Here is a 26,670-nt window from a genome sequence, read left to right on the forward strand (position 1 = left end):
ATGCCTTTGAAGAGTTCATCTGGCTCAAGCATTCTATTGGAACTGCTTTAGCACAACGAAGTAAATATGCTTTTATTTGGATTGTCCACATTACCCACAGCTACTGTCCAGGTATCTCATGGGAAGACATTGGGTAAAGGGAATATTTTGTATGTTCCTAAGTATGCTTCATGAAAACCATAATTAGGAAAACAAACTTGAATGTAAAAAACAACAAATGGTCTGGTAGCACTTTATAGACTAACAAAACATGTAGATGGGATCATGAGCTTTTGTGGGCACATCCCACTTCTTCGTAGGTTGTTCCCTACGAAAGCTCATGATCCCATCTACATGTTTTGTTAGTCTATAAAGTGCTACTAGATCATTTGTTTTTTTTTCCTGTACAGACTAACTCGGCTACCCCCTAAAGCTTCTAAACTTGAATGTGGTTTGGGATTTCACCCAGGTGGACCCAATAAATAATGAACTCAAGTCTGATCTGTATACAACATATTTTATATGTTTATTTTTCCATAAAGCTTTTTAGATAGTAAACTTTTTGGGAGAGAGAGATCCTCTTGATCAGTTTCACAAAGCAGTGATCTCCTAGGCCTTCTGCCTTGCACTAGTGCAGTTGTATTCTTGGATTTCCAAGTGACATAGCAGCGTTGCCTGGTCTATATATTTGGCAGCTGCGATGAGCAAAAAATATATGAATAAAAGTCCCAGCTCAACAAAATTCTTGCTTAGCTCCATTCTTATTCATAGAAACATATGCTTGAGTGATTTCCAGAACAGTGATGGGAGACTTACATTCTTCAGTTCTGTCTCTCTTTTTTAGGAGCAAAACTTCTGCACCTTTTAAGTAGACTCACTCTAAAGCGAGGAGAGTTGTTCAATTAGCTTGTAAACACTTTAGAGCAACGACTATTGATTTTGTTCTTTTTTTTGTACAGGGTCTAACACAACAGGATCTCCTAAGCATAATAATAATAATTAATAATAATAAATACATAGGGGGCTGCACCCTATTTGCTATGTTCATGAACCCCCTCTTGCTGGCCGCTTTTGCAGCCAGAGAGCCTGTTAATCTTGCTCTGAGCCCGACTGCGCTCTCCATGGCCCCAAATCACTCGCATCCTTCTCTGCTCCTGCCCTACCATGCACCTAGGTGGGTCCCTCTATCCGAATCCTCTTGGCCCATTCGCCCAATCGTGCTCTTCAGTTGCCAACCAGGCTCCCTTTGCCCCCCGCACCCTTCACACTCCTGCCCCACCCATTGATAAAATAGTTCGGGTGCAGCGTTCGGAGACTCTCCTGGCAGATAGCACAGGGAAAGGCGATGCTCTGATGGCTTGTGGGCCTCATGTGTAACCAAAAACCACAATCTGTAAAATGGGACCCAACTCCAAACAAATCCCCTTCGTTCTGGGTGCTCCTGAGCACTTGGCTCGCTAGCAATGGGCAGTGGCTGGCTGACATGCAAGCGGCCAGGTAGTGAGAGAATTCCCATTCTCCACGCCCGGTGACAGCCCATCTTTGCAGGGCGACAACACTCCAGATGTGCTCTTCCAGCTGGCAAGTGCACTCCAGCCATGGGGCTGGGATGTGCTCCATATGGACAGGGCACAATGGAGAGACATGGATGCATGAGGGAGTTCCCAGCTTTATGCGCCCGCACCCTACTGAGAACCAGGTTTGGATCACATGGGAAAAGAGCCCACTGGGGTAATCTGGGGTACTAGTCCTTATCCTGGAGCTCCATGGTCCACATCCCCTCTTTTCATCCCTGCCCCCACCTCCATTCCTACACCTACCATCCTCCCTAACTCCAGGAGCTGGAGCGGGGAAGAGGGGAGCCATGGTCCCAGCAGGAAGGGGGCAGTGCTTTGTGGACATAGGAGCAGACAATCCACTCCTGGAGGGTGAGGCCTTCCTGGGGGGCACAAGGGGCCCTGAGGCTCAGCGGGGATGAACCCTCAAAGTGCTTTGCCTCCACAGCATGTGCTGGAGCCTGTGTGTCTTGGAGGGGAGCTATCAGTGTGGGGGCCCTGCTCAGCCTCTTGGTGTCACCAGGCGAGAGGCTCTTTACCGTCTGCAGACCCCCAGACCTCTCACTTCAGGGTGGGCCCCACATAGGCCATGTCCATGCTCTCTATCTCCTTCAGGATCCTCTCATGCTTGGGGAGGCTCGTGCTATCTTGGGTAGGAAGGAACTAGGAGGTGCCGCTAGTGCCAAGCCCACCCGCTCTGCAATGGGCTGCTGGGAGAGGTGTGCAGCCTGAGCTGAAAGGGTGTGGGGTTGTTGAGCAGGCAGGAACTGGAGGGGAGAGCAAGGATTCAGGGGGAATGAACTGGGGCTGCAGGAGAACTGTGAAAGGAAATAGGGGACAGAGAGAAGAGCAGGGGGAAGGGCGCATGGCTGAGGGCAGAGGTGGGCAGTGGGACACAGAGTGATGTCATGATGTCACTCTGTCATCCCGCAGGAAAATTTTTATATATAGAGAGAGAGATGATAATACACCCAAACCCCATCAGTCAGAAATTCCATTTCTGGGGCGACCAATCAAGGTGGCTACCTTAGGTACCAGCATTCAGGTGTGCCAAATCCTGGGGTGTCTGTTGGTTTATGTTTGACAAGTTTTTCTATTGCATTTCTATTTCTATTGCATTTCCTTGCACTTTTGTGAGGGGTGGAAACTGGGGCCTTGGAAATGTTTTCTAACCAAGGTGACAAAACCATAGGGCCAGTCCTGCACTCAGGGACCGTATATTAAACAGTTGCGTTGCCACCAAATGGCTCTGCGTAGTGCCTGATTTAAAAATTTTTGAAATTAATGGCGATTGCCTATCTCCTAGAACTGGAAGGTCATCAAGTCCAGTCCCCTGCCATCACAGCAGGACCAAGTACTATCCCTGGCAAATTTTTACCCCAAATGGCCTCCACAAGGATTAAATTCATAACCCTGGATTTAGCAGGCCAATTCTCAAGCCACTGAGCTATCCCTCCCCGCTTAGTGGAAGGAAGCCTGGTGGGGAAGCTGTTGTGCCTGGGCAACAGAAAAGTAAATACTAGAGGATACCGATGAACATTTATGACACACCTTGAAAGTCTCTGAACACTCAAAACTCTTAGATCAGAAACTGGGCATGCTGGCACTATAGACTAAGTCTGTCTAGTACAGGCCCCGCTTGTAGATGAGATGGAGATGAGTCTCTCTGGAGGTGAGTCTGTTATGGCCCTCGCTAGAGAGCATCTTTACCTCAGACTATAGTAGCTAATGCTTTTTTTGCTCTGGAGGTTCCTGCTGTGTCGCCCAAAAGGGAAGTGGTCATACAGCCAAGATCCCAAGGATTCCACCGAGATTTTAGAGGTCTGTAGAAATTTAGACAGCTCTTTCTCTCATTGTGGCTTTATATTGTGGTGCCATTGCACTTCTGTGTTTTAGCCTGGATCGGCGAGGGGACCGGTGTCCTGGAATTTCTCCTCCCACCATGATAGTCCATGGAAGTACCTGCTTTCTTAGGAGATATCCAGTTGCATTGTATAGACTCCAACTCACTTGGATAGCATTCTGATGAGATGCGTAGGGATCCAAAAACACTCTGGACAACCTCAGAGGCCATATCAGTCCTTAGAAACAATGTCAGTGCCCCCCTTGGAAAAGCTGCCTGCTGGCCACAGCTTTGTTTTCTTTAAATGCCTCAGCAGGGGACCATTATCCTGCAACAACATTATGTTCCATTAACATGAATTATTAAGAACGCAAGTGTGTAATTACAAATACAGTGGTCCTAATTAATCCTGGAAGCCGAGATATCCGCTTGAAAATTACCTCTTTGCAAAAATCCAAAGCCGTGCTCTGTCTGTTTTGTGCAGGTGACTCTAGCCTCTCCTCAGCCTGTGTCCACGAGAACAACGTACTCAGTAGAATATTTCAGATCTTATACCGGAATGAAGAGATTGTTATGAACGAATCGATGAGCTTCAGGGTCCACTTACTCCTAGATGGCGAGAGGGTGAGTTGGCACTGGATGTGAGTAAAATGAAGAATTTTCTGTTATAAAGCACAGGCGGTATCCGGACATCAGGTGTCCCACTCAATGCTAGAACTAAGCTGAAACTAACAGCTGCTCTTGTCTTCTGTGCTCTAGCCAGTACTGGGGGCCTGCTCCAGCCCTCCTGGAGCTTCCTGGGGTGTGTTCAGTCTTCAGCCTCCTTTTAGCTAGTCCAGCCTGTTCTCCTACTTGGGATACCCAGAGCTGGCTGCTATGGGGGAGTAGTGGGAGAGCAGGGTCATAGCTCCATCTTCACTCTTGGATGGTTTGTGACCCTTCTGGGCACAAAGGAAGGAGCAACCCCTGTGGAGTTCTGCTTTATCCTTTCACAGTGTGGAGACGGCTATTCTCAAGAGATCAGCTCTTGCAAAAATTCAGCTGCATCAGACAATGGGCCCGTCTGGACCTGCAGCCCATCTAGGATAAATGGGTCAGGTCTGGGTCTGGCAAATCAGCTCCCTCCCCTCCTTCCCTCCATATCCTGAAATCCAAAGAGGAGCAGAGGCAGTGTTCTGGCTTTGGCTCATCTCAATGCACACGTTGCTTTCAAAACAAACAGCTATGGTTTTAGATTAGTTTTAGTTTAAGCCTAATTTAATCTCATTCGGAGCTGCGTTCTGACCTTCTTTTTGCCACGTGACTGATCTCCTATGCGCTTTCCTAAAGTGTTAGCTTCCAGTTTCATTTTTGTTTGTATGAGAAATTGACGATCAAGAACTGTGAAGGAAGAGGAAACTTACTATCCTTTCACATATTAAGGTTTGTTTAGAAAAGAGTTCTAAAACATGTAATAAAATAAATGAAGAGATATACCTATCTCATAGAACTGGAAGGGACCTTGAGAGGTCATTGAGTCTAGTCCCCTGCCCTGATGGCAGGACCAAGTACCATCCCTGATAGATTTGCCTCAGATCCCTAAATGGCCCCGTTGGGCATTAAACTCACAATCCTGGGTTTAGTAGGCCGATGTTCAAGCCAATGAACTATCCCTCTCCCCACTATGTAATTGATAATTAATTTACTGGCATGCAAAAACTTTGCTTAATCAGCCTCTCTCCCCAAATTACAGGGGTTTCCATCGGGTTTTCACACTGACTTCTCCACTCGCATTTGGGACAGTTTTGCACAGCAAAAATGATTCTGTCCGATTCCTCACACCTGCACAGACTCAGCTCTGTGCCTGATGTGTTGTTTGGAGCATGGTTGAAATAATGAGCTCCCAGGGGAAAGGACAGGGGACTGATTCACCACTCACACCCTGGCTTTAGACAGATACTGGCTCCGTTGTCATCACTGGAGTTACACGAGAGCAATTGAGGAGTAAATGAAAGGAGAACCGGATTCTGTGTCACTTACAAATTTCCACATCCCTGGATGTACTGTTGACACTGTGTAAATAACAAGGAACAGTAATTTTGTCACTGAGAAGCTTGGGTACTTTTCAGCCCGTTGTTTGATGGATTATTTATCACATGATAGAGCCCCATCCTGCCAGCCTTCTTCACGTCAAGTAGCACCTAGATTTGCAAGCTGTGGCGGAAAGTGCAACTCTGCAGGAATAAGACTGGAAGAGTCACGGGGCCACAGATCTGATCAATGACCAATAAAGTTAATTGGAAAGTCGTGGGTGCTTGAGTTAATATCCTCAGCGCCTTTTGGCTGTCGCAGCACAATTTATAAAATATTCCAGTAAATGAGCTGTGTTCACTGCCAAACAGTGCGTTAGTGATTCCATCCAGGGGGTAGGCTGCTGACAGTGTATTCAGTACGAAGAGTAATATGGGGTGGATTTGGGTTAGATTCTCTCCTTGTAATCTGCTTCCAGAGAAGCTTAATTGTCTTTTGCAAATAAATGTAGGGGGGAAAGTCAGGAGTCCAGCAGGAGATGGGAGATGCTGTCAGGTTTGGAGAGGCAATGAGTACACCAAGTACTGTGGCCAGGTGCTTGGTTTCTGACTGGAATGCCTGGTCAAAAAGAGCCACTGGCAGCCATTAATTGGCAGGCCTGGAAGGCTCCCTATCTAGTTCCAGGTGATGCCCAAAAAGGCAAGACTGTGCTCTGAGCGCTGGCTCTGCAGCTCCCAATGGCTCGGAACTGTGGCCACTGAGAGTTTCAGGGGCAGCGATTGCAAGTGGAGGCAGCACACACCACCCTGATCACCCCTATGCCTCGGAGCCAAGATTTGTGTTGCCACTTCCTGAGGTAAGTACTGCTCAGAGCCTGCTCCTTGCACCCCCTCCTGCATCCCAATCTCCTGCCTCGGAGGGTGCACCCAAACTCCCTCCCAGAGCTCCCTCCTATACCCAAACTTCCTCCCGGAGTCTACACTCCTCACCCCCTTCTGCACCTCTGCCCCAGCCCTGGTCCTCCTCCCTTACCACAGCTACCCCCTGGACCCTGCACACCACATGCCCTGCACCCTACCTGCCTGCCCAAGCCCAGAGCCCCCTCCCATATTCTGAACCTCTCAGTCTCAGTCTAGAGCCCTCTCCTGCACCCCAAAACCTTCACTTCCAGCCCCAGCTCAGAGCCTACACCCCAACCATTTGCCCCAGCCCAGAGCCCCCTCCCACTTCCTGAGCCCCTCATTTCTGACCCCACTCTGGAGGCTGCTCCCCAGCCAAAGCCTTCACCCCCTGTACTGCATAGAGATGTAAGTGACTAGTTGACTATCCGATAAACAAAAGCTAATTGGATAGTCGACTAGGTCCTCGACTAGTCGTTTCCCCATCCTGGTAGCCTCTATCAGAGGCAGCAAAGGGCAGGGAGCAGGAGCTGGTGCTGGGGAGAGCCGGCTTAAAGGCCTGTTCCCCCAGCCCTATCTCTGTGGGGGGCAGAGGAAGCAGGGGGATAGCAGGGACCAGGCGTGAGCTGGGAATTAGCCTGCTATCTCTTAATACGTTTAAAAATCAGAAGTGCAGTAGGAGGGAGGGGAACCTGGCATGAGCCTGGACAGCTGATTCATGGCTTGTACTGGGTCCCCCACTGTGCTCTTGCCTTTTTATATTTAAGGCTGTTGCACCATGGGGGGACCAGGCATGAACCAGGAATCAGCTGGTCCAGCTTGCATCAGGTCCCCCCTTCTGCACTTCAGCCTTTTAAATGTATTAAGAGCCAGCGGGCTCCTAATACATTCAAAAGGCAGAGCCGCAGCACGGTTAGCTCCCAGGGCCGGAGCACCGTCCAAACAGATCTCATTAAAACACTGCAGTGTTGTGGCTGTGCTTCATTGTCATGTCCCAGAATGCATCATTCTTTGATTTTATTGGCAATTGTGGTGCAGGGTCAAACAGCCAAGGGGGTTCGAAAGGAGCCTAGTTTATTTTCTCATAACTTTCAATTTATTAAGGACTGTTAATATTCATAATATTGTTTTATTTATTATTATTTTATTGACTGGTGCCATGCTCTTCATTAAATGGTGATATGATGGAAGATGCATTCTGGGGTGTGATGGTAGAGTAGAGCCACATGACAGGAATCTGGGATTACTTACGGTAAATTTTGAGTAGTTTTTATTCTCTCAACCTGCGTATTGGGGGCACACAGCACCAATTATCCAAATCAGCCATAGGGAAATAGAAAGTCCTTCATCTTACATTTTTTTTAAATTTGTAAGCCACCTTATAAAGATGTCTTCCATAAAAGAATATACACACAAATGTGTATACAGAATTCCTAAGCAAGTGTTTTCCAGTAACACTTGAGGGCCGATCAAAAGATCATCAGTGGGAAATAAAAGCCAATCACTGATGTTAGTGAGCTTTGGATAAAGACCCAGAGGTCCAGATTTTGGAAGGTATTCAGCTGCTTTGAAGGTACCTCAAAGTCATTAGAGCAGAAAAAAACATTTCAAGAAGTCTCTCCCTCTTTCAGGGTTCATTGTTAACTCCAGAGCCACTCAGTTAGGTGCACATTTCATCACATAGGGTGTGTCTAGACTACATGACTCTGTCGATGGAGCCATGTAAATTAGTGTATTCAGCATAGGCAAAGAAGCAGGGATTTAAATAATCCCCGCTTCATTAAAATAAACATGGCCGCCGCGCTGTGCCGACGATCAGCTGATCCAACACAGCGGGGCAATCTAGACGCGCCGCGATCGACAGGGGAAACCTTTGTTGACCGCTCTGGTATGCCTCATGAAATAATCCCCACTTCTTTGCCTATGCCAAATATGCTAATTTACATGGCTCTGTCGACAGAGCCTTGTAGTCTAGACACACCCACAGTGAGGAGAAGCCATTTCATTTATTCCTGGCTGTTCCTGCTGTGTGCCACATTTGCTCTTCCACTATAGTTTCAAGCACCAGCCGTCAAGGCTGAGCATTGTGGAGAACATTCAGGCTGTCGTAAGGAAAGGCTACACTAGAACTCCTTCAGCCTGAATCTGAGCACATTTATGCTGGAGAAGTCATCTGATCAAAGGACATTATAGTCAATGGGGTTATGTTGGTATAGGGCTGGTTAGGACTTTTCAAAGGGAATAAATGCAGTGTCTGCACAATTTTCTATAAGAACATTTTGATTTTGCTGCAAAATTTTAGTTTTTGCATGTTCACTATTTCCTTATAAATCCAGTTTAACCCTAATCAGAATATTTTATTTTTGGACTTACTCTGTTTTGAATCAATTCCACACCAAAACATTACATTGTATTTCCCTGTCAGTACATCGCCTTATGGGAGTTGTAGTTAGACTTCTCCTCCCCTAAGTGCTGGGCTCCTGGAGGATTACATTTTCCCATAACGAAAGGTGGAAATCCTTGCAGTGTGCACTGCATCATGGAAGTCAAATGCCTTTGGGTGCATTTAGCAGTGCACCACTAAGGGAAAATGCAGCTCAATATTGAATTGACTAAAAACATTACCGTTAATTGAAGCAAAACATTTTTGGTTTTGGAATGTCATAATATTTTATTTCCATTCCAGAAAAAAATAATGAACTTTTGGTCCCCAAATGGGACCATTTTTGTGTGTGAAATACTTCAGATTTGCACAGGATGGAAATTGCAAATTTTGTGCAGTCCTATATGTGTGTCTAGCTAATGAGATACCAGAATCGGTCCCTTAGCCTAATGCTAATGCAGATCCATGATAAAAGCCTCTTCTATTTTTGACTTTCATAGGTTGGATATGTAAATATTCAGACTATTGAGAAATCAGAGTACTGTTTAAAACCTGCTGGATCCTTCACAGGTGTCTAACAGGAACTCTGCATGCCATAGAATAGCTTAGTTTCTCCAATTGGAGACCTGTATGGAAATCTTTTCCCAAAACATGTCAGAATGCTAATTTTTCAGGTCTTAGTTAGATTGGTGCTAAGTTTGATATCTTTTATCCATGATTTGCTGATGCAAAAAATCAGATACCTGATCACACTGTGGGGAAAACTGTATAATCTATAAATGTAATATGGGAATTGGTATCTTGGCTCCAACAGTGATAAACATTTAACCATGCTCATAGTTACTGACAGTGTAACTTCATACAGGAGCCTGGATGATTAATAGTAGAAATTTTAAGGCTTCTTAGCACCTCAGGCTACAGAATGGGCACTACAGTTTCTTTTTGTTTGTTTTATCTATAAAGGGTCATGAGGAATGTAGGCAGTTTTGGAAGTATAAATAATATAAAGAAATGTGAAGAGGGAATCAGAACTGCAGCTAACCTATGATTTTAATAATGTTACTTACCTATTATTCTTCTGCTAGATATTTCAGTTTAAGCTGGAGAGTTTCAGGCAGGATGTATTCCCTGGCAAACAAAGGAGACAAAGTTGAATCTCAAGACGTGTGAAAGCTGTTTTGGGTCTATAACTGTGGCTATTTTCATTAGTAAATGGCTTCTGTTTGAGTAGGAGAGACATGAAACTATGTTGGTCCAAACCCTCTAATTTAGTATCCAGAAAAGGAGGAATTAGAACTATTACATATTTACTCAACCCTTAATCCATGATTCTGTACAGTCCTAAACATCCTTCATTTCCACTGAATGGAGAGTGTTCAGCATCTCACAGATGTATCTTTAGAGACTAATAGGATTGGGCTTTTAGGATACATCTATATAGGGCTAAATAATCCATGAGTCGCCAGGGTCACCTGACTTGCGCTTATGAAGGTTGGTTTCTGTGCTGAAGAATTGCTGTGTAGATATTCAGGCTCAAGTTGGGGGATTACAACTAAAGAATGCAGAGCTCAGACTCTAGCCCGAATGTCTGCATAGCAGTTTTTCAGCCTGGCAGTCAACCATGACAAGCTCAGGTACGAAAACATAGGTCATCAGCAGGTTTTTTATATCTGTGCAGAAGTACACTTAGGGTGTGTCTACACTGCACCGTTATTTCGAGATAATTAGTGTTATTTTGAAATAACAATGTAAGCATCTACTCAGCCATTCTGCTATTTCAAAATAATTTATTATTTTAGCTTATTCTGAAATCTGTAAACCTCATTCTACAAGGAATAATGCCTATTCCAAAATAGTTATTTTGAAATAAGGCATATGTAGATACTCCACTGCTGCTATTTCAAAATAGCTCCTCACCAGGGCCATTTTAAGTTATTCCTCCCCAGTGCCTCCTGGGGCTCTAAATTGAGATAGCACATCTACATTAGGGAAGCCTGCCTCGGACTAATTTTGAGGCTTCCTGCAGTGTAGATGCGATATTTCGAAATAAGCAATAGGATCACCCCCAAATTTCGTCCAACAAAGCAATTCCAACAAAGTGGGTGAGACTTGATGCGTCTAAGGCACAGCGCACAGACTGAATCCCTAGTTTAAGTGCAGACTGCAATTCCAAGAGCTTTGCTATGCAATCATCATTTCTTTTGTATCCCACTGTGATTATGATTTGAATTTTAGCAACCGTGATACACTCTGTAAGCTGAAAACTTTGCCTCTTCCACCAATAGGAGCAGGTTCAGAAAGAGATTACCTCATCCACTTTGTTGGAATTAATTGTTTAATTTATGACTATTTTATCTTTGATTGGAGTCTACAGATGTTACTGACTGAAAACCGCCAGTGTTCATGGTTCAGTACCAATGCAGAAAGACAGTTTGTCTTTGCTATCAGTGAGCTCACAATATCATTCAATCAAATAATATCCTAAAAACTGAGCTCTCTAAAAACTTCTCCATTACTAGGAATGTCCAAACCTGGAGGAAACAAAGCACTATAATTTAGGATACGGCTACACAGCAGTGTTATTTTGGAATAACTGACTTCATTCCAAAATAACATAGTCCGCATTTGCACGGCAGGCAGTTATTTTGACATAATGTCAAAATAATGTTGATCTGGAGGACTTTTTACTCCAACTCCTGTAACCCTCATTGTATGAGGAGTAAGGGAATTCGGAGGAAGAGTGCTCTTCCTTGGACTTCCTGCTGTGTAGACAGCGCCAAAAGTTGAAATAAGCTATTTTGACTTAAGTTATGCAATTGACATAGCTCACGTTGTGTAGCTTATTTTGGCTTTAGCCCTGCTGTGTAGACATGCCCTAATTATCCAGTGTGCATGTGACATTCATCAGTGTACAGTCCGGATGGCTGAACAGCTGTGTCTCCCTAGTTCTCCAACCTAGGGGTGGCTGTGTGGGAGAGGGGCTTTTACACTGTTTTGCTCTGAGAACAACCGCTCCAGGCCTGTTCATACACAGCAATCAAAATCACATCCCGCTGAATGATATGAGTACTCTAGCCAGGCACTGCTGACTTATATCAACACCAACAAATTCACAGTCCCAGACTCATCTCCAAAAATGTGCATCTTGTACTGGCCAGTTCGCACTTACAACAACGTAAATCCATAGAAAGTCTGTAATTTGATTAATAAAAAATGATATGCACCATCCCTATTCCCTCCAATGGGGGTTCTTAACATTTCAAGACAAACACACCGGTTTAGTTAAAACAATAAAACAAGTATATTAACTGTAGCAGGATCGATTTTAAGTGCTTACAAGCAATGAGGCAAAAACATCAGAGTTGGTTACAAAGAAATAAAAAGTAAAACAGACTAAGACCTATTTAACAAGCTAAGTGAATTTAAAGCAACAGGATTTGTCTCACCATATGTTCATAGCACTCTGGTTGGATCTTTCAGCTAGAACCTCGCCTTGAGTTCAGTTCTCTCCTTTTGTCTTTCAAACCTCGTTGATACCATGAGCAGAGATAAGGGGAGAGAGGATTTGTGTCCTGTGTTGTCCCTTCTTATAGCTTTTCTTTGAGAATCATCTCCAGCTGGGTTCAGGTGACAGCAAGTCTGTCTGCCAGGGTATAAAATCTCTCACTCACGCCCTTCTACCTCCCCAAAAATGTCTGCTTAATCTGGTGACGGTCTCTTTCATTATGCAGACACCTGGCTGAGTTGCTGTCTAGCTCTTTGTCTCTGTGGAACGGGTCTAGGCTGCTTCCTCAGATTTGGAATGTGTCCTAGAGACATCATGCAGAAGAATTATATTAGTACATGCAATGTCGCCAGATATATTTTACCAGGAAAATAATGTTTAGCAAATTATGAGTTTTCAGATGATACCTTATAAGGCATACTATATACAAAATTCATCACAGTCTTGCAAAAAGTATGAACATGACAGTACAGTACATAGGCACTGAATTTTATTTTCCTTGAGGATGCTCTGCCCTGAAGTCCCATCCCTACTCCACCTGAGGTCATGCCCTTGTTCTGCCTCTTCCTGCCCCCTTCCTAGGGCCTCTACCCATCAGCCACTTGTTGCTCTTTGCCCTCCTTTAAGACTCTACCCAAACTGCCAAACAGTTGTGTGGTGGCATCCCCAATTAGCTGACCAGAGATGACAGCAAACAGCTGTGGCTGGTGGGTCCTGAGCACCCACTATTTTTGGGGTGCCTGTGGTACTGTCTGTCACAGTAGAGGCTAAAGCGACTGGGACTTTTCAGTTTGGAAAAGAGGAGACTGAGGGGGGATATGATAGAGGTACATAAAATCATGAGTGGTGTGGAGAGGGTGAATAAAGAAAAGTTATTCATTAGTTCCCATAATATAAGGACTAGAGGACACCAAATGAAATTAATTGGTAGCAGGTTTAAAACTAATAAAAGAAAGTTCTTCTTCACTCACTGTATAGTCAACCTGTGGAACTCCTTGCCAGAAGAGGCTGTGAAGGCTAGAACTATAACAGAGATTAAAGAGAAGCTAGATAAATTAATGGAGGTTAGGTCCATAAAAGGTTATTATACAGGGGGTAGGAATGGTGTCCCTGACCTCTGTTTGTCAGAGGCTGGAGAAGGATGGCAGGAGACAAATCGCTTGATCATTGTCTTCGGTCCACCCTCTCTGGGGCACCTGGTGCTGGCCACTGTCAGCAGACAGGCTACTGAGCTAGATGGACCTTTGGTCTGACCCAGTACGGCCGTTCTTATGTTCTTATGTTCACAGTGGGACATCTTTCACTAACAGGGTTTGGATTAGATGAGCTAATATGATTTTTCCATAGCTAAATTCTGTTGTTTATTTAGACTGTCAGCTCTTTGGGTGAGGAACTGCCTTGTTCTTCTACGTTTGGTACAACACCTAGCACAATGGGCTGTTTGTTTATGACCAGGGCTCCTGGGCATTGCTACAAAACAAATAATAACCGATTGTGTACAACAGTGGTAGTTGTTCACCAAACTTCTTCAACGGCTGAGTATAAACCCAGAGATAATAAACACGTCTGAACCAGTCGGTTCCGCATAGTCTTTTTGAGATTGAGATGAGCCAAAACTTTACCACAGAACAGCTCTGCTCTGAAGCTGAATGAGAGCTGGACGCAACGTTTATCACGTAGGTTCCTTCCGCATTGTGAAACACTTTCCATTCTGCGAAAGTTCTCCTGCTGCGAACGCTATGAGATCTCCTCAGTCTCGTTTCACAGCCAGGTTATGTTTGGCTGTCTAAACCCAGACAGCAGACTTGAATCCTGCTTTGTTGAATAGTTAGAGTGCCCAGGTGTTTTATGTATGCGCATCAGCGGCTTCATCCCAACCCTCCTGCATGTATTTGATCTCTGTGTCAGACAAAAATATTGCTTTGCAGTCTGGTTTTGTGAGAGCTGGTTGACACAGGTAACTCTGCCCTTCTGTCCTTTGCAGGTGGAAGATGCATTAAGCGAAGCAGATTTTCAGCTCAAGCTGGACCTGCACTTTACTGATAGTGAACAACAGTAAGTGCAGTTTTAAAGCACCATTGATATTGCAGTGACTCTCTGTCTTATTCAGTGAAACTTAAAGGGTCTTTTGGAAATGAGAGAGCTTTGTTTTGGCTTCCTTCTTTGCAGAGATGCCTGCCCATTTCTCTCCCACCCTTCTCCACAAAGGGCATTTTTGTCATCCCTCCCCTTGCAGTAAGAGGTTTTCTGTTTTAGGAGTGGAATTATCAGAGGTGCTTAGCACTTTTCTCTCTGTGCTACCATGGAAGTCCATAGGCATTTTCCAATTGACTCTGTGGGATCAGGTTCCCTTTCCAGGACATGCTTCATGACTTCCCTGGATAAGGATGGACTGAAGCAGGTATCTGGTGCTTTTCTGAATCAGGGCCAGAGTTAGGCCAATACTGAGCACTGCTGGAAAACCTCACCCTCTGTGTGTACAGGGTAAGGGGCTGATCCTTTGCCTCTAAAGTCAATGAGAGCTTTGCCATTCCTTGGGAGATAGATCAGCCCTTGCATTACTCCTAGTTCACCAGTCTTGCCAGACCACCCTCATCACTATGCCCGAAGGAGCCTATTAGGCCCTACTGAGGTCATTGAGAAGCCATCCAGTAAATAGAACAGTTAGATCAGGTCCACAATGAGCTTCTTGCAGTTGGGCTCTACACCTAGTGTGGTCCTAAGTCACCTTATACACTGGCCCACCTTACAGTGGAGCTCAGTTTGCAATTTCCTCTTTTGCTTCTGCCTGGTTCAGATGAAAGGAGTGGTGTATTAGCCGTGCTGGGCAGGCAGAGCTTTAACTCAGTGCTGTCAGGGGTGAGGTGAGGGCCTAGAAGAGAAAGCACAGCTGCAATGGGGAAAATGAGTTATGATTGGTCAGAAATAACCTAGCACTAGCCAATTAGCCTGTCATAAGACGGGATTTTCAGATCTCTCCTCCACGTCAGTCTTCTCTTCTAAACCCCCGGTCTCTCGCTCCTTCTCTCTCTCTCTCTCCTCCTCCTCCTATTGCTTCCCACTCTCTATCTCAGCTCTCCTCCACCTTCTTCCTCTCCATCTTTCTTTCTCTTCTCCCCCTCCTGCCTCTCACTCTCCCTTTCTCTTCTCCTCCTCCTCCTGCCTCTCACTCTCTCTCTGCTCCATCTCTCTCTTTCTCTTCTCCCCCTCCTGCCTCTCACTCTCTCTCTGCTCTGTCTCTTTCTTTCTCTTCTTCCCCTCCTGCCTCTCACTCTCTCTCTGCTCCATTTCTCTCTTTCTCTTCTCCCCCTCCTGCCTCTCACTCTCTCTCTGCTCTGTCTCTTTCTTTCTCTTCTTCCCCTCCTGCCTCTCACTCTCTCTCCGCTCTCCTCTGTCTCTGTCGGGGATGCATGCTCATTCAGGTCCTGCCTCCTGGGTGTGTACATCACAGCCCCACCCTCTTACCCTCCCGCTGTGGCGGGCCGCTGTGGGGGAGCAAGTGGAAGACGTGACCATTTGGGCTCCCCCGCGGTGGCCTGGCTGAGCAGCGCAGAACTCAGCTGAGTGCCATGGCGGGAGAGGAAGGGAGGCGGGGTGGGGCGGTGACATACACGGCCGGTCCCCAGTCCCTGGCTGTGTACGTCACTGCCCTGTCCCCTTCCCCTCCTGCTGTGGCACTTGGCTAAGTTCTGCACCACTCAGCCGGGCTGCCACGGGGGAGCAAGCAGTGCAAGTGGCTGTTTGGGCCCTTCGCTCCCCATGCAGCACCTCCCCCGTGGCGGCCCGGCTGAGCAGCACAGAATTCAGCCAAGCGCCATGGCGCGAGGCAACAGCACCCCCCAAAGGTGACTTATAACACTACAGCATTACAGAGTCACGGACATTGGGCTACTATATATATATATGGTATGTGTTAATGCTATCTGAACAGGTATTCACCAAGCCTGTTTAAAAGCAAAGTTTATCTAGTGGTATTTGTGTAGGGATAGTAACACAAGTCTCAGTGAAACGATTCTGTTCCTCCAAAGGTGAACCCTTCTGTGGGCTTTCAAACCCTTCAGGAACCAGCCCGTTCTTTCGCTATTGCTGTTCCCCTGAGGCAAAGCAGACTGTCGGGTGCTACACACATAGCTTAATACTAAATTCTGGGGACTGAAATTTAAATTAGCCGGGCAACCTGCTACCTGCACTTCTTCCTTGCCACTCCAAAGCTTTATCCTTCAGTGAGCGTGGGGTACAGGAGGGAGACTGCTGCTTGCCAGGCAGACATAGGATGGGGCTCCTGCATTCTGTCACATCACTGTGGAGTAACAATACTTACATCCCTGCTCCTTGCAAGTGCAATTAAGAGATAAGCATCAGCTGTGTCAATGTTCCCGTAGCTGTGACTGCCATCATGAAGTGATAAAAATTCAGTTCATGGTCTCCCAGGCTGCTGCCTTTAATGCCATTGCAGACTATGACAACTTAAGATTTCGCTAACCCTTGTAAACCTCTCCTTGCAGGCTGAGAGACATTCCAGCGATCCCTGTGATAAGCAGCCGTACTTTGGGGCTTCACTTCCACCCAAGAAGAGGCTTACACCACCATGTTCCTGTCATGTTTGACTATTTCCACTTGTCAGTGATATCTGTTACAGTGCATGCCTCACTGGTCGCATTACACCAGCCACTGATCAGGTAAAGAGCCGAGAAATGCTGATGGTGATACTGTATCTTATGAGAGCTTTCACTGATCTGATAGTAGCAGCCCTGGCTTTAAAGAGGAAGGCTGGACCTGTGCTTCTGGCCCTGCACTGAATCTAGAAGCCTAGGTTCACATCTTGGTTCTGCCACAGACATCCTGGGCAGTGTTCCCTCTAAGAGTTTTCATCCTTGGGAGAGGTGAATTTTATTTTGGGCGGGTTGAAATTTCTTATGAGAAACACTAATATTGAGGTAGTGTGTGGATGAGCACCCACCAGTACAAACAAAAACCCTAGATATAAATATATATTTTAAATAGTCTATAGGTGTGGAAGAAAATATATTAAAACAAGGGATAATTAACAAGGAGCAATGCTTATGATTATTTAATATGAAATCAAATAAAAGGAAAATTAACACTACCCTTGGCTGATGAAGTGGGTTGTGCCCATGAAAACTCATGATACTATTTATATATTTTTCTTATCCTCTAAGGATACATCTACACAGCAAAATCATTTTGAAATAACTAGCAATATTTTAAAATAACGGTCTATGTCTACACAGCAGGCAGTTATATAGAAATAATATCAAAATACTGTCAATCTGGAGGAATTCTTACTTCTGTAACCCTCATTGTATGAAGAGTAAGGGTATGTCTACACTACCACCCTAGTTCGAACTAGGGTGGTAATGTAGGCATACCGCACTTGCAAATGAAGCCCGGGATTTGAATTTCCCGGGCTTCATTTGCATAAGCCGGCCAGCGCCATTTTTAAATGACGGCTTGTTCAAACCCCGTGCCGCGCGGCTACACGCGGCACGGGCTAGATAGTTCGAACTAGCAAGCCATTCCGAACTATCTGTACGCCTCATGGAACGAGGTGTACAGATAGTTCGGAATGGCTTGCTAGTTCGAACTATCTAGCCCGTGCCGCGTGTAGCCGCGCGGCACGGAGTTCGAACAAGCCGGCATTTAAAAATGGCGCCGGCCGGCTTATGCAAATGAAGCCCGGGAAATTCAAATCCCGGGCTTCATTTGCAAGTGCGGTATGCCTACATTACCCCGCTAGTTCGAACTAGCAGGGTAGTGTAGACATACCCTAAGGGAGTTGGAGGAAGAGTGCTCTATTTTGAAATAAGTGCTGTGTAGATGCTCCCAATTTCAAAATAAGCTATTTTAAAATAAGCTACATGATTGTTGTAGCTCAATTTGCATAGCTTATTTCGAGTTAAAACCTGCTGTGTAGATGTGCCCTAAGGTGCAATAGGACCATTGTTGTTTTTTAGTTACAGACTAACATGGCTACCCCTCTGAGAACCTGGAGTACAGGCAGTCCCCGGGTAACGTACAAGATAGGGACTCTAGGTTTGTTCTTAAGTTGAATCTGTATGTAAGTCGGAACTGGCATCCAGATTCAGCCGCTGCTGAAACTGACCAGCGGCTGACTACAGGAAGCCTGAGGCAGAGTTGCTCTGCCCCGGGCTTCCTGGAATCAGCCGCTGATCAGTTTCAACAGGCTGAATCTGGACGCCAGTTCTTACATACAGATTCAACTTAAGTACCCCAGGCGTCCCCAAGTCAGCTGGTGCTGCTGCTGCTGCTGCTGCTGCATAAACCTCGTTTTTTAAGGAAAAGCGGGTTGTCGACAAACGGGAGGATTCGTCAACAAAACCACGTCTTAATTACTTTCACTTTCAAAAGTGCCGCTTTCAAAAGTGAGCTCAAAAGAAGATATGCAAATTCCCGTGGAATCTGAATATCCTCTTTTGAATGTCTAGTGTAGTCTAGATATGCCCCAAATGTCTTGATTCAACCAGAAAACCATCCCCTCCTCCTCCCCCCCCCCCCCGACCGATTTGCAGCCTCTGCACATGTAGACTGTGGCTGTCCTGTTTCCTGAAGCGAGGAAGGGAAGCTTTCCAAGCATGGAACTCAGAGAGTTAAAAGTGGGGAGGGTAAAGTGATCAGAAAGATGGCTGAAACTGGGGGGTGTTTTCCATTTTCAGTGACAGGGAAGGGAGAAGTTTGGTCTTGCTCTCACTGGAGGAGATACTGACCTGATTCTAAATGGGGTGAAAGTATGAAAGCACGGGGGAGGGCAAAGAGAGAGGTGTGCTGCCTTCTATCTGGGAAGCAGGAGGAGGGGCACAAATTGCCAAGAGTGGGAGGAAGATAGGGGGCAGCGAAGTAAAAAGGCATCCGCCTTGCTCGGAATGTGCAGCAGAGGAGTGGGTACGGGGAAACAGGGGATCCCTGCCCAGCTAATTCTCTAACTGAAGGGTTAGGGGAGAAGCAGGATGCTGGGGAGGCTGCCACCCTGTTAGCAGTTCACAGGGCAGGGAAGGTTTTAGGAGCAAAGCAGAGAAGGTGACTCTATCTGGCAGAGCCTGTAATTTACCCAGCTTTTCCCAGGTGGCCAGTGGCAGGCAATGAAGCATAGATCCCTCCTGCCTTTCAGTCGGTAGCTCCTCCGGCTTCAACACGATCTGGGTCACATGAACCCCCAAGTACTTCTCGTCTCCCTGATTGGAGAACTCACTCACCCCCAGCAAGTACAGACCCTCCAATGGGGTGGGGGCGAGGAGACTGGAGTAGAGGCTGGTGCCAGAATTGCAGGCAGCTGGCTGCAGTTTCTGCTCTTACACAGTGAGAGAGTGAATGCTCCGCCCCCCTCTCTCCAGCTGATCAGCTGAGCTCCCTGCCTGCGCAGGGAGCTCTGACTCTCTGTGCGGGGCTCAGAAAAGGGCTGCACGCCCGTGCGGGCGCACAGCTTACAGGGAACCTTGGTCCTGGGTGTCCTTGGTCATTTCTCTTCAACTCTCTTTGCCCCAGTTGCCCTCCCTAAAATAGAGATAATGGCACTGCCCCACTTGACAGAGATGTTACGAGGACAAACAGAGTAAAGATTGTGAGGTGTGTAGATACTGTACTGCTACAGGCCATTTAAGCCCCTTAGATTGATAGATCTGAGGGTATGTCTACACCACCCCCCTAGTTCGAACTAGGGGGGTTAATGTTGTCATACGAAGTTGCAAATGAAGCCTGGGATTTGAATTGCCCGGGCTTCATTTGCATGAAGCCGGCCGGCGCCATTTTTAAATGCCGGCTAGTTCGGACTGCGTGCCGTGCGGCTACACGCGGCACGGAGTAGCTAGTTCGGATTAGGCTTCATAATCCGAACTAGCTGTACGCCTTGTGGAACAAGGTGTACAGCTAGTTCGGATTAGGAAGCCTAGTCCGAACTAGCTAGTTCGTGCCGCGTGTAGCCGCGCAACACGCAGTCCGAACTAGCCGGCATTTAAAAATGGCGCCGGCCGGCTTCATGCAAATGAATCCCGGGCAATTCAAATCCCGGGCTTCATTTGCAACTCCGTATGACTACATTAACCCCCCTAGTTCGAACTAGGGGGGTAGTGTAAACATACCCTGAGTTACTGGCATTTCTCCATAGACTGAGATTGCTGAGCAGTATGTCACTGTGGGTGTAAGTTGACTTTATAATGTGAACTACGTATATGTTAACTCACCAGATTGTTTTGCCAATATCTCCTTGTGCCCCATTATGTTCTTCTATAAATGGGCAGAAAAATAACAGATATAAGGTGTGGGAGGAGGGAGGAAATCACCTTTTTGTCCTGGGAGAATTTTCCAGATGTTGAGAAATTTTCTCTTCCTAACTCAGGATGAAAATTTGGAAGCTCAAATGTTCATGACCGGACAGACCTATATCTATATATATTGGCCTGGGTCATCTGAAATCTTTTATTTTTATATTGACCTTTTTCACTCTCAGTTAAATTTCAGGTTATAAGATTAATTTATGAAATCAAAACCCAGCATGTTTCATTTCAGAAAATATTGTAATGTGACCTTTCAACAATTTCAAAACTTTTGTTGTTTGCCTGGAAATTCTTTCCCACAGAGTTTCAGTTTTGATTAATTGACATTATCACTCAACACCCCCCTCACACACATACACATTTCTTTTGGCAAAAAAATTGCCAACTAGCACCAGTTATTAAGCTTAAGTGTTGTTTATAAAGTGTTTTTTTTTTAAAATCTTTTGAGGAAAGTGGCTACAGAGGGATATTACTTTGAGACATAAAAGCTGTTTCTAGACTGGCAAGTTTTTCCGCAAAAGCAGCTGTCTACTTGCCAGCTGTCTACATTGGCCGCTTGATTTTGCGCAAAAGCACTGACGTTCTAATGTAAGAAATCAGTGCTTCTTGCGCAAAAGGGCCAGTGTAGACAGCTCAGATTTGTTTTGCGCAAAAAAGCCCTGATGTCTAAAATGGCAATCAGGGCTTTCTCGCGCAAAGTGCTTTTGCGGAAAAGTGTCTGTGCCAATCTAGACACTCTTTTCCGCAAATGCTTTTTATGGAAAAAAATTCCGTTAAAAGCATTTGCAGAAAATCATGCCAGTCTAGACGCAGCCAAACAGTATGACAGACAACTGAGTTGTAGCAGGGTTACTACTAAAGCTTTTAAGATGTGATGTTGTGGATGTTTATGAAGAAAAGAGGGCTTAGATTTCATGCAGTGGAATGGAAATAAATTTTTGACAACACAGTATATGGTCTCATTTGGTTAAGTCAATAATAGTGAGAATTTGAAAGATTTGTCTGCCTCTTGATACAAAAATATCTAGAAAACTCAGTATAAATTTAATGTAAAATCACTAACAGAGCAAAATAAATAGCCTAAAAGCAACTTTCTGTGTCAGGCATTCTCAAACAAAACCTGCGTATTAAAACCACTGTTCTTTTCTCCAAGTTCAGACCCTTTGGGAGATTTGCTGGCATCACAAAGAGAGACTTAATTATAAGAGTTTTGATCTAATAATAGGACCTTATTTTTGTAAAGCCTCAGTAACTTTTTGATCACATTTTTTCTCTGTCTTGTCACAGCATATTAAGCTAAAAGCAAAGCTATTAATTTGCAGAAGTGTAAAATAAAATCAGCACATAGTAGCTTTTGGTGCTTCATCGTATTTTAGTTCTCTAGCCATTTTAAATTGCTCTAATGCAGATTTATAGATTCCAACACCAGAACTTAGAAGAAAGAACTTCCCCAAAACAATTCCTACAACAGATCCTTAACAGACTGGTACAAATTTATACTTTATTTCCTGTCTTAATTTTCTAGCTTCAACTTCTACTCATTGGATCATGTTATATTTTCTCTGCTAGACTGAAGAGCCCATTATGAAATATTTTTCCTAGTGTAGGTACACCCCTTAATTTTCTCTGTATTAGCCTCAAGGAGCTTGATCTATTTAGCTTATCACTATAAGGCATATTTTCTAATCCTTTAGTCATTTGTACGGCTCTTCTCTGAACATTTCTTCTTGATTTGTGAGCACCAAAACCAGACATGTTATTACAGCAGCAGTCACACCAATGCCAACTACAGAGGTAAATAGCCTCTCTACACCCATTCAAGATTCCCCTGTTTATGCATCCCACTGTCACATTAGCTCTTGTGGCCCCAGTGTTTCATTGGTAGCTCATGTGTAGCTGGTTATCTACCACAATCCCAAAATCTTTTTCAGAATAACTGTTTCCCAGGATAGAGTCCTCCAGCCTGGAGGTATAACTGGCATTATTTGCTCTGAGATGGATACATTTACATTCATCCATATGAAAACACATATTGTTGGCTTGTGCCCGGTTACCGGGAGATCTAGGGTACGTCTGGACTACAGGCTTTTGTCGCCAGAGGCTTTGTCGCCAGATACTGTTGACAAAGCCTCTGTCGACAAAGAGCATCTAGACTACAGCCAGTTCTGTTGACAAAGCAAGTCCCTTTTTCGACAGAGAGCCTAGACGCTTTCTTTTGAAAAAGCACAGTGTGGATGCAATAGCACCTTTTGTCAACAGAACTCTGTCGACAAAAGGCGTTATTCCTCATAGAATGAGGTTTACCGCCATCGACAAAACTTCCGCATTTTGTTGACTTACTGTCAACAGAACTTGGCGGTAGTGTAGATGCAGGTATAGTTTTGTCAACAAAAGTCCACTTTTGTCAACAAAATCTTGTAGTCTAGACACACCCAGAAGTCTATAAAATCAATGTACTATTTCAAATAACACAAGAACTAGTGGGCACTCAGTGAAATTAACAGAATTTCTCAGTCTGCTCAGAATCAGTGGCCTGTCCTCTTTGGTGTGTTGGCATGTGTATTTGTTACAATTGCTTATCTGTAGCGCAGTTTCTCACAGTGGGTCTCAGGCTCATTTTTGAGAAAGCTGCCAATGGACCGCTCTGGTTTGTTTATCTAAAGGTTCCATACCCACAGAGCCTTGCAGCTCCCATTGGCTTTGGTTTGCCATTTCCAGCCAAGGGGAGCAGTGGACAAGGGAAACACTGCTAAAGAACAATGGAAATTCTCACTCTTCCAATCTTGCTTTGTGCAATCCAAGCTCATCCCATCCTGGATTCTGGCTACTTTAAAGAAGAAAACAACCATACATTTATATAAAGATCTGCTCATAGTTTCTCCTTAGATTGGTTGTTATTTTGGTTCCTCAGGACTGCTCTGCCCACACCTTAGATCAGGGGTGAGGAACTTAAGGCTCGGGGGCCAGATGCAGCCCCCGGCTTGCCTAGATCTAACCCCTGAGGCTCAGGGATTGCCCCCAGCATTGGGGAGCCCATGCTGGCACTCCATCCCCCCCCACTTCCCCAGAGGGCTGGAGCATACAAAATCAACTAGACTGGGTCCCCCCCTAAGCTCTGGTGTGTGAGGGAAATATGGAGAGTGTCTTTCTCCTTCTCAGAAGCTTCAGGGGGTAGCCAAGTTAGTCTGTACAGGATAAACTTAAAAAACAACAAATAGTCTGGTAGCACTTTTAAGACTAATAAAACAATAAAGATGCTAATTACCTTACACATTACAAAGACAGCTTCCCCACCTATTGATAGTCCTAGTAACTCCAGATTAGCCACTCACTGACTTACAATAAGCTATTTCCTCCTTCCCTCTCCCTCGCCCCACCTTCTGTTCTAAACTCTGATTTGCCAGTTTTATAATGTGTTCACTTTCTTCATCGTATTCCTTTGTTACATATGGTCATGCCAATTCTCTTTCAGAATATAATCTGAAGAAGTGGGTCTGGCCCACGAAAGCTCATCACCTAATAAACTATCTTGTTAGTCTTTAAAGTGCTACATATTTTTCCTTTTGTTTTATCAAGATCAGACTAACATGACTACCTCTCTATTACTAATCTACATGTTCTGTTAGTTTTTAAAGTGCTACCAGAACTGGGTTTTTTGTGTGTTTTTTTTAAGTTTCTCATTCTCAGTCACAGGCCACGTCAGTGATGGTTTGTTTTTGTTTTTTGCTTCTCACCTGTATGCAGCCCCTGAATGATTTTTCTGTGGGCCAGCAGCCCCCAGAACCAAAAAAGGTTCCTCACCCCAGCCTTAGACCCTCTTTCCCAAAGAGCTTTCCCAATCTCACTTACATTTAAATAAGGAAATGCTACCTGCATCAGTGAATCAACAGGACCTATTTACTCCTTCCTAATAGGGATCACTGTTTGCTAAAAGGATGAGATAGGCATGTTTAACACTGCCAGCATATTAGCTCTTCTGTTATCTCTCCTCCCTCTGGGGGGTGCAGGCACACAATCAGAATCTCAGCTACAGGGCCAGCATAGGTGGCTTTAAGCATCACTGTGGAGTCCAGTACTATTAACAGCTCCGTTGTGACACATGGAACAGCTGATTTTTTAGTTTCTGGATCAGGCGTGATACTCTGAAAATCCAGCCATGTTGCCGGAAGTCCTCGGGGTTGAATTAGTTGGTAAACCTAGGATTGTTCGTAGCCTCGTGTTTTACAGTTCAGAAGATTCTAACGTAAATAATTTTAGTAATGAAGATGCCGTAACCCCAGGTTTATGAGCAAGGGGAGCAAATTTAAGTCTGGAATCTGCGACAGTGGAGAAGCACAGTATGATCCCATGTGGCCTTCAGCCCACTCATCACTTGTCTCACTAAAGATGAGCAGCAGTTTCTCTTTGAAGAGTCCCTGCAGAAAGAGGGTAGAGGGGGGCAACGCTAGAAACAGAGATGGGCTGCTTTTCATTTTTCTCTTGTCTTTATGAAGCAGAACCAGGAGCTGGTTAAAATCTCCTGATTCAACATTTAAACAAACAGGGCTAGTTAAAACCTGCCCCAGGAGACAGAATAAAGTGGAACAATGGAGGGTAGGCTTAGAACTTCTGATTTAGATGCAAGAAGAAACACATTATGGTAGGACTATAGTGTTAATGGGTGGGTTGTTTCACCAAATGAAACTAATGGGCAGCAGGTTTAAAACAAATAAAAGGAAGTTCTTCTTCACACAGTGCATAGTCAATCTGTGGAACTCCTTGCCTGAGGAGGTTGTGAAGATTTAAACAAGATTTAAAAGAGAACTAGATAAATTCATGGAGGTTAAGTCCACGAATGGCTATTAGCCAGTATGGGTAAGGAATGGTGTCTCTAGCCTCTGTTTGTCAGAGGGTGGAGATGGATGGCAAGAGAGAACTCACTTGATCATTGCCTGTTTGATTCACTCCCTCTGGGACACCTGGCATTGGCCACTGTCAGCAGACAGGGTACAGGGCTGAATGGACCTTTGGTCTGATCCAGTATGGCCATTCTTATGTTTTTATAGCATCAGCCTACGACATGTCTCTGCTCCCACTCCTGCTTCTTCCAGCAGCCAAACACTTCCCATCAATGACGAGACCTGCTACCCCCCGTACTCTCAAACTGTAGGGGCTTTAAACTACTTTCCCACTGCTCCTGAGCTCTTTGGCTCCCCTCAGAATCGGTACATTGCAGTTGTACACTGGCAGTGCTGAATTTTTTCATCAACTCCAGTTCTGGGATCAGCATGAAAAAAGTAAGGCGTCCGCAGGGAAATGTGGGGCAGGACTTGTGTGCTGTGCCCCAGGATGCTAGAGAAATCAGGGATTATTACAGAAAGGAAGGAGCTGTGCCTCTAAGGAACTGGTTCTTCACCAGTCCCACAAGGGGAATAAAATAATTCTATCCAAGAAGGGAAACATGTATCTTTGCTGAAGGGGAGAAAACTGATGGGACAAAAACACAGAACTTTTAAAATACAAAGTTTTGTAGGGAAACTAAGAGCAGGAAACTAAACCTGCTTTATTGAATAACAGCATCCTTTTGCTGCTCTCTCTAAATAGGAGGAAGCCCACGCCACTGCTTTTAAGACCAAAACTGCAGCATGGCATGAGTGTCTGAACCGATAATTGTCAAATCCTTTCGTAAGTACACGAGGAGACCAGACCCTCAACCTTCAACTTAGGTTGACTTGCCTCCTAATGAAAGTTTATCCACTAATGTTAAGTGATTTTATTTTAAAATTTCCAGGAGCTCTCTAGGTAGTTGAGAGTGGTGATTCCTTGTCGAATCTCCATTCTTCATGAAAACAGGACTAATAAAAGCAGCACAGGCTTTGGCCCTGAGTAGAACCCAGTTCAGTGGCTGGCAGTACAAACTTCAGTCTTATATTCAGCAGTTTCAGGAATCCATTTGAAAACATTTGTAACCCAATTAAAACCAACAAGCCACTCTTCAAATGAATCTAAATAAGCTCTGAGAGTGTTCCTTGAATGCAGCTGGCAGTCCTGTTCTCTCTTGTTGATATTATAATGGAGATTTTTTTTCCCTCAGTCAACAGCACCACCAGCTGCACATCCACCCACACATGCATCTTAAAATCATAGTAGTAGGAGAAAATCTTGTACTCAGGCAAAACTCCCAGTGCTGCAGTGGAAGATCTATCC

The 26,670-nt window shown here is 45.0% G+C and overlaps 1 protein-coding gene across 10 annotated transcripts in view; it reads left to right on the top strand.

The window, feature by feature from the left end:
• The window catches only part of FAM135B (family with sequence similarity 135 member B), a 388,356-nt gene that overhangs the window by 254,221 nt on the left and 107,465 nt on the right, over positions 1-26,670 (top strand). For all 10 annotated transcript variants that reach the window (XM_075920076.1, XM_075920075.1, XM_075920080.1 and 7 more), the window contains 3 exons: positions 3,863-4,002; positions 14,160-14,230; positions 16,681-16,854. In XM_075920076.1, coding sequence (XP_075776191.1) covers positions 3,863-4,002; positions 14,160-14,230; positions 16,681-16,854 — 385 coding nt within the window. The remainder of the gene's footprint in view (positions 1-3,862; positions 4,003-14,159; positions 14,231-16,680; positions 16,855-26,670) is intronic.

The sequence above is a fragment of the Pelodiscus sinensis genome, chromosome 2 (genome assembly GCF_049634645.1).
Source record: "Pelodiscus sinensis isolate JC-2024 chromosome 2, ASM4963464v1, whole genome shotgun sequence".
Classification (NCBI taxonomy): Eukaryota; Metazoa; Chordata; order Testudines; family Trionychidae; genus Pelodiscus; species Pelodiscus sinensis.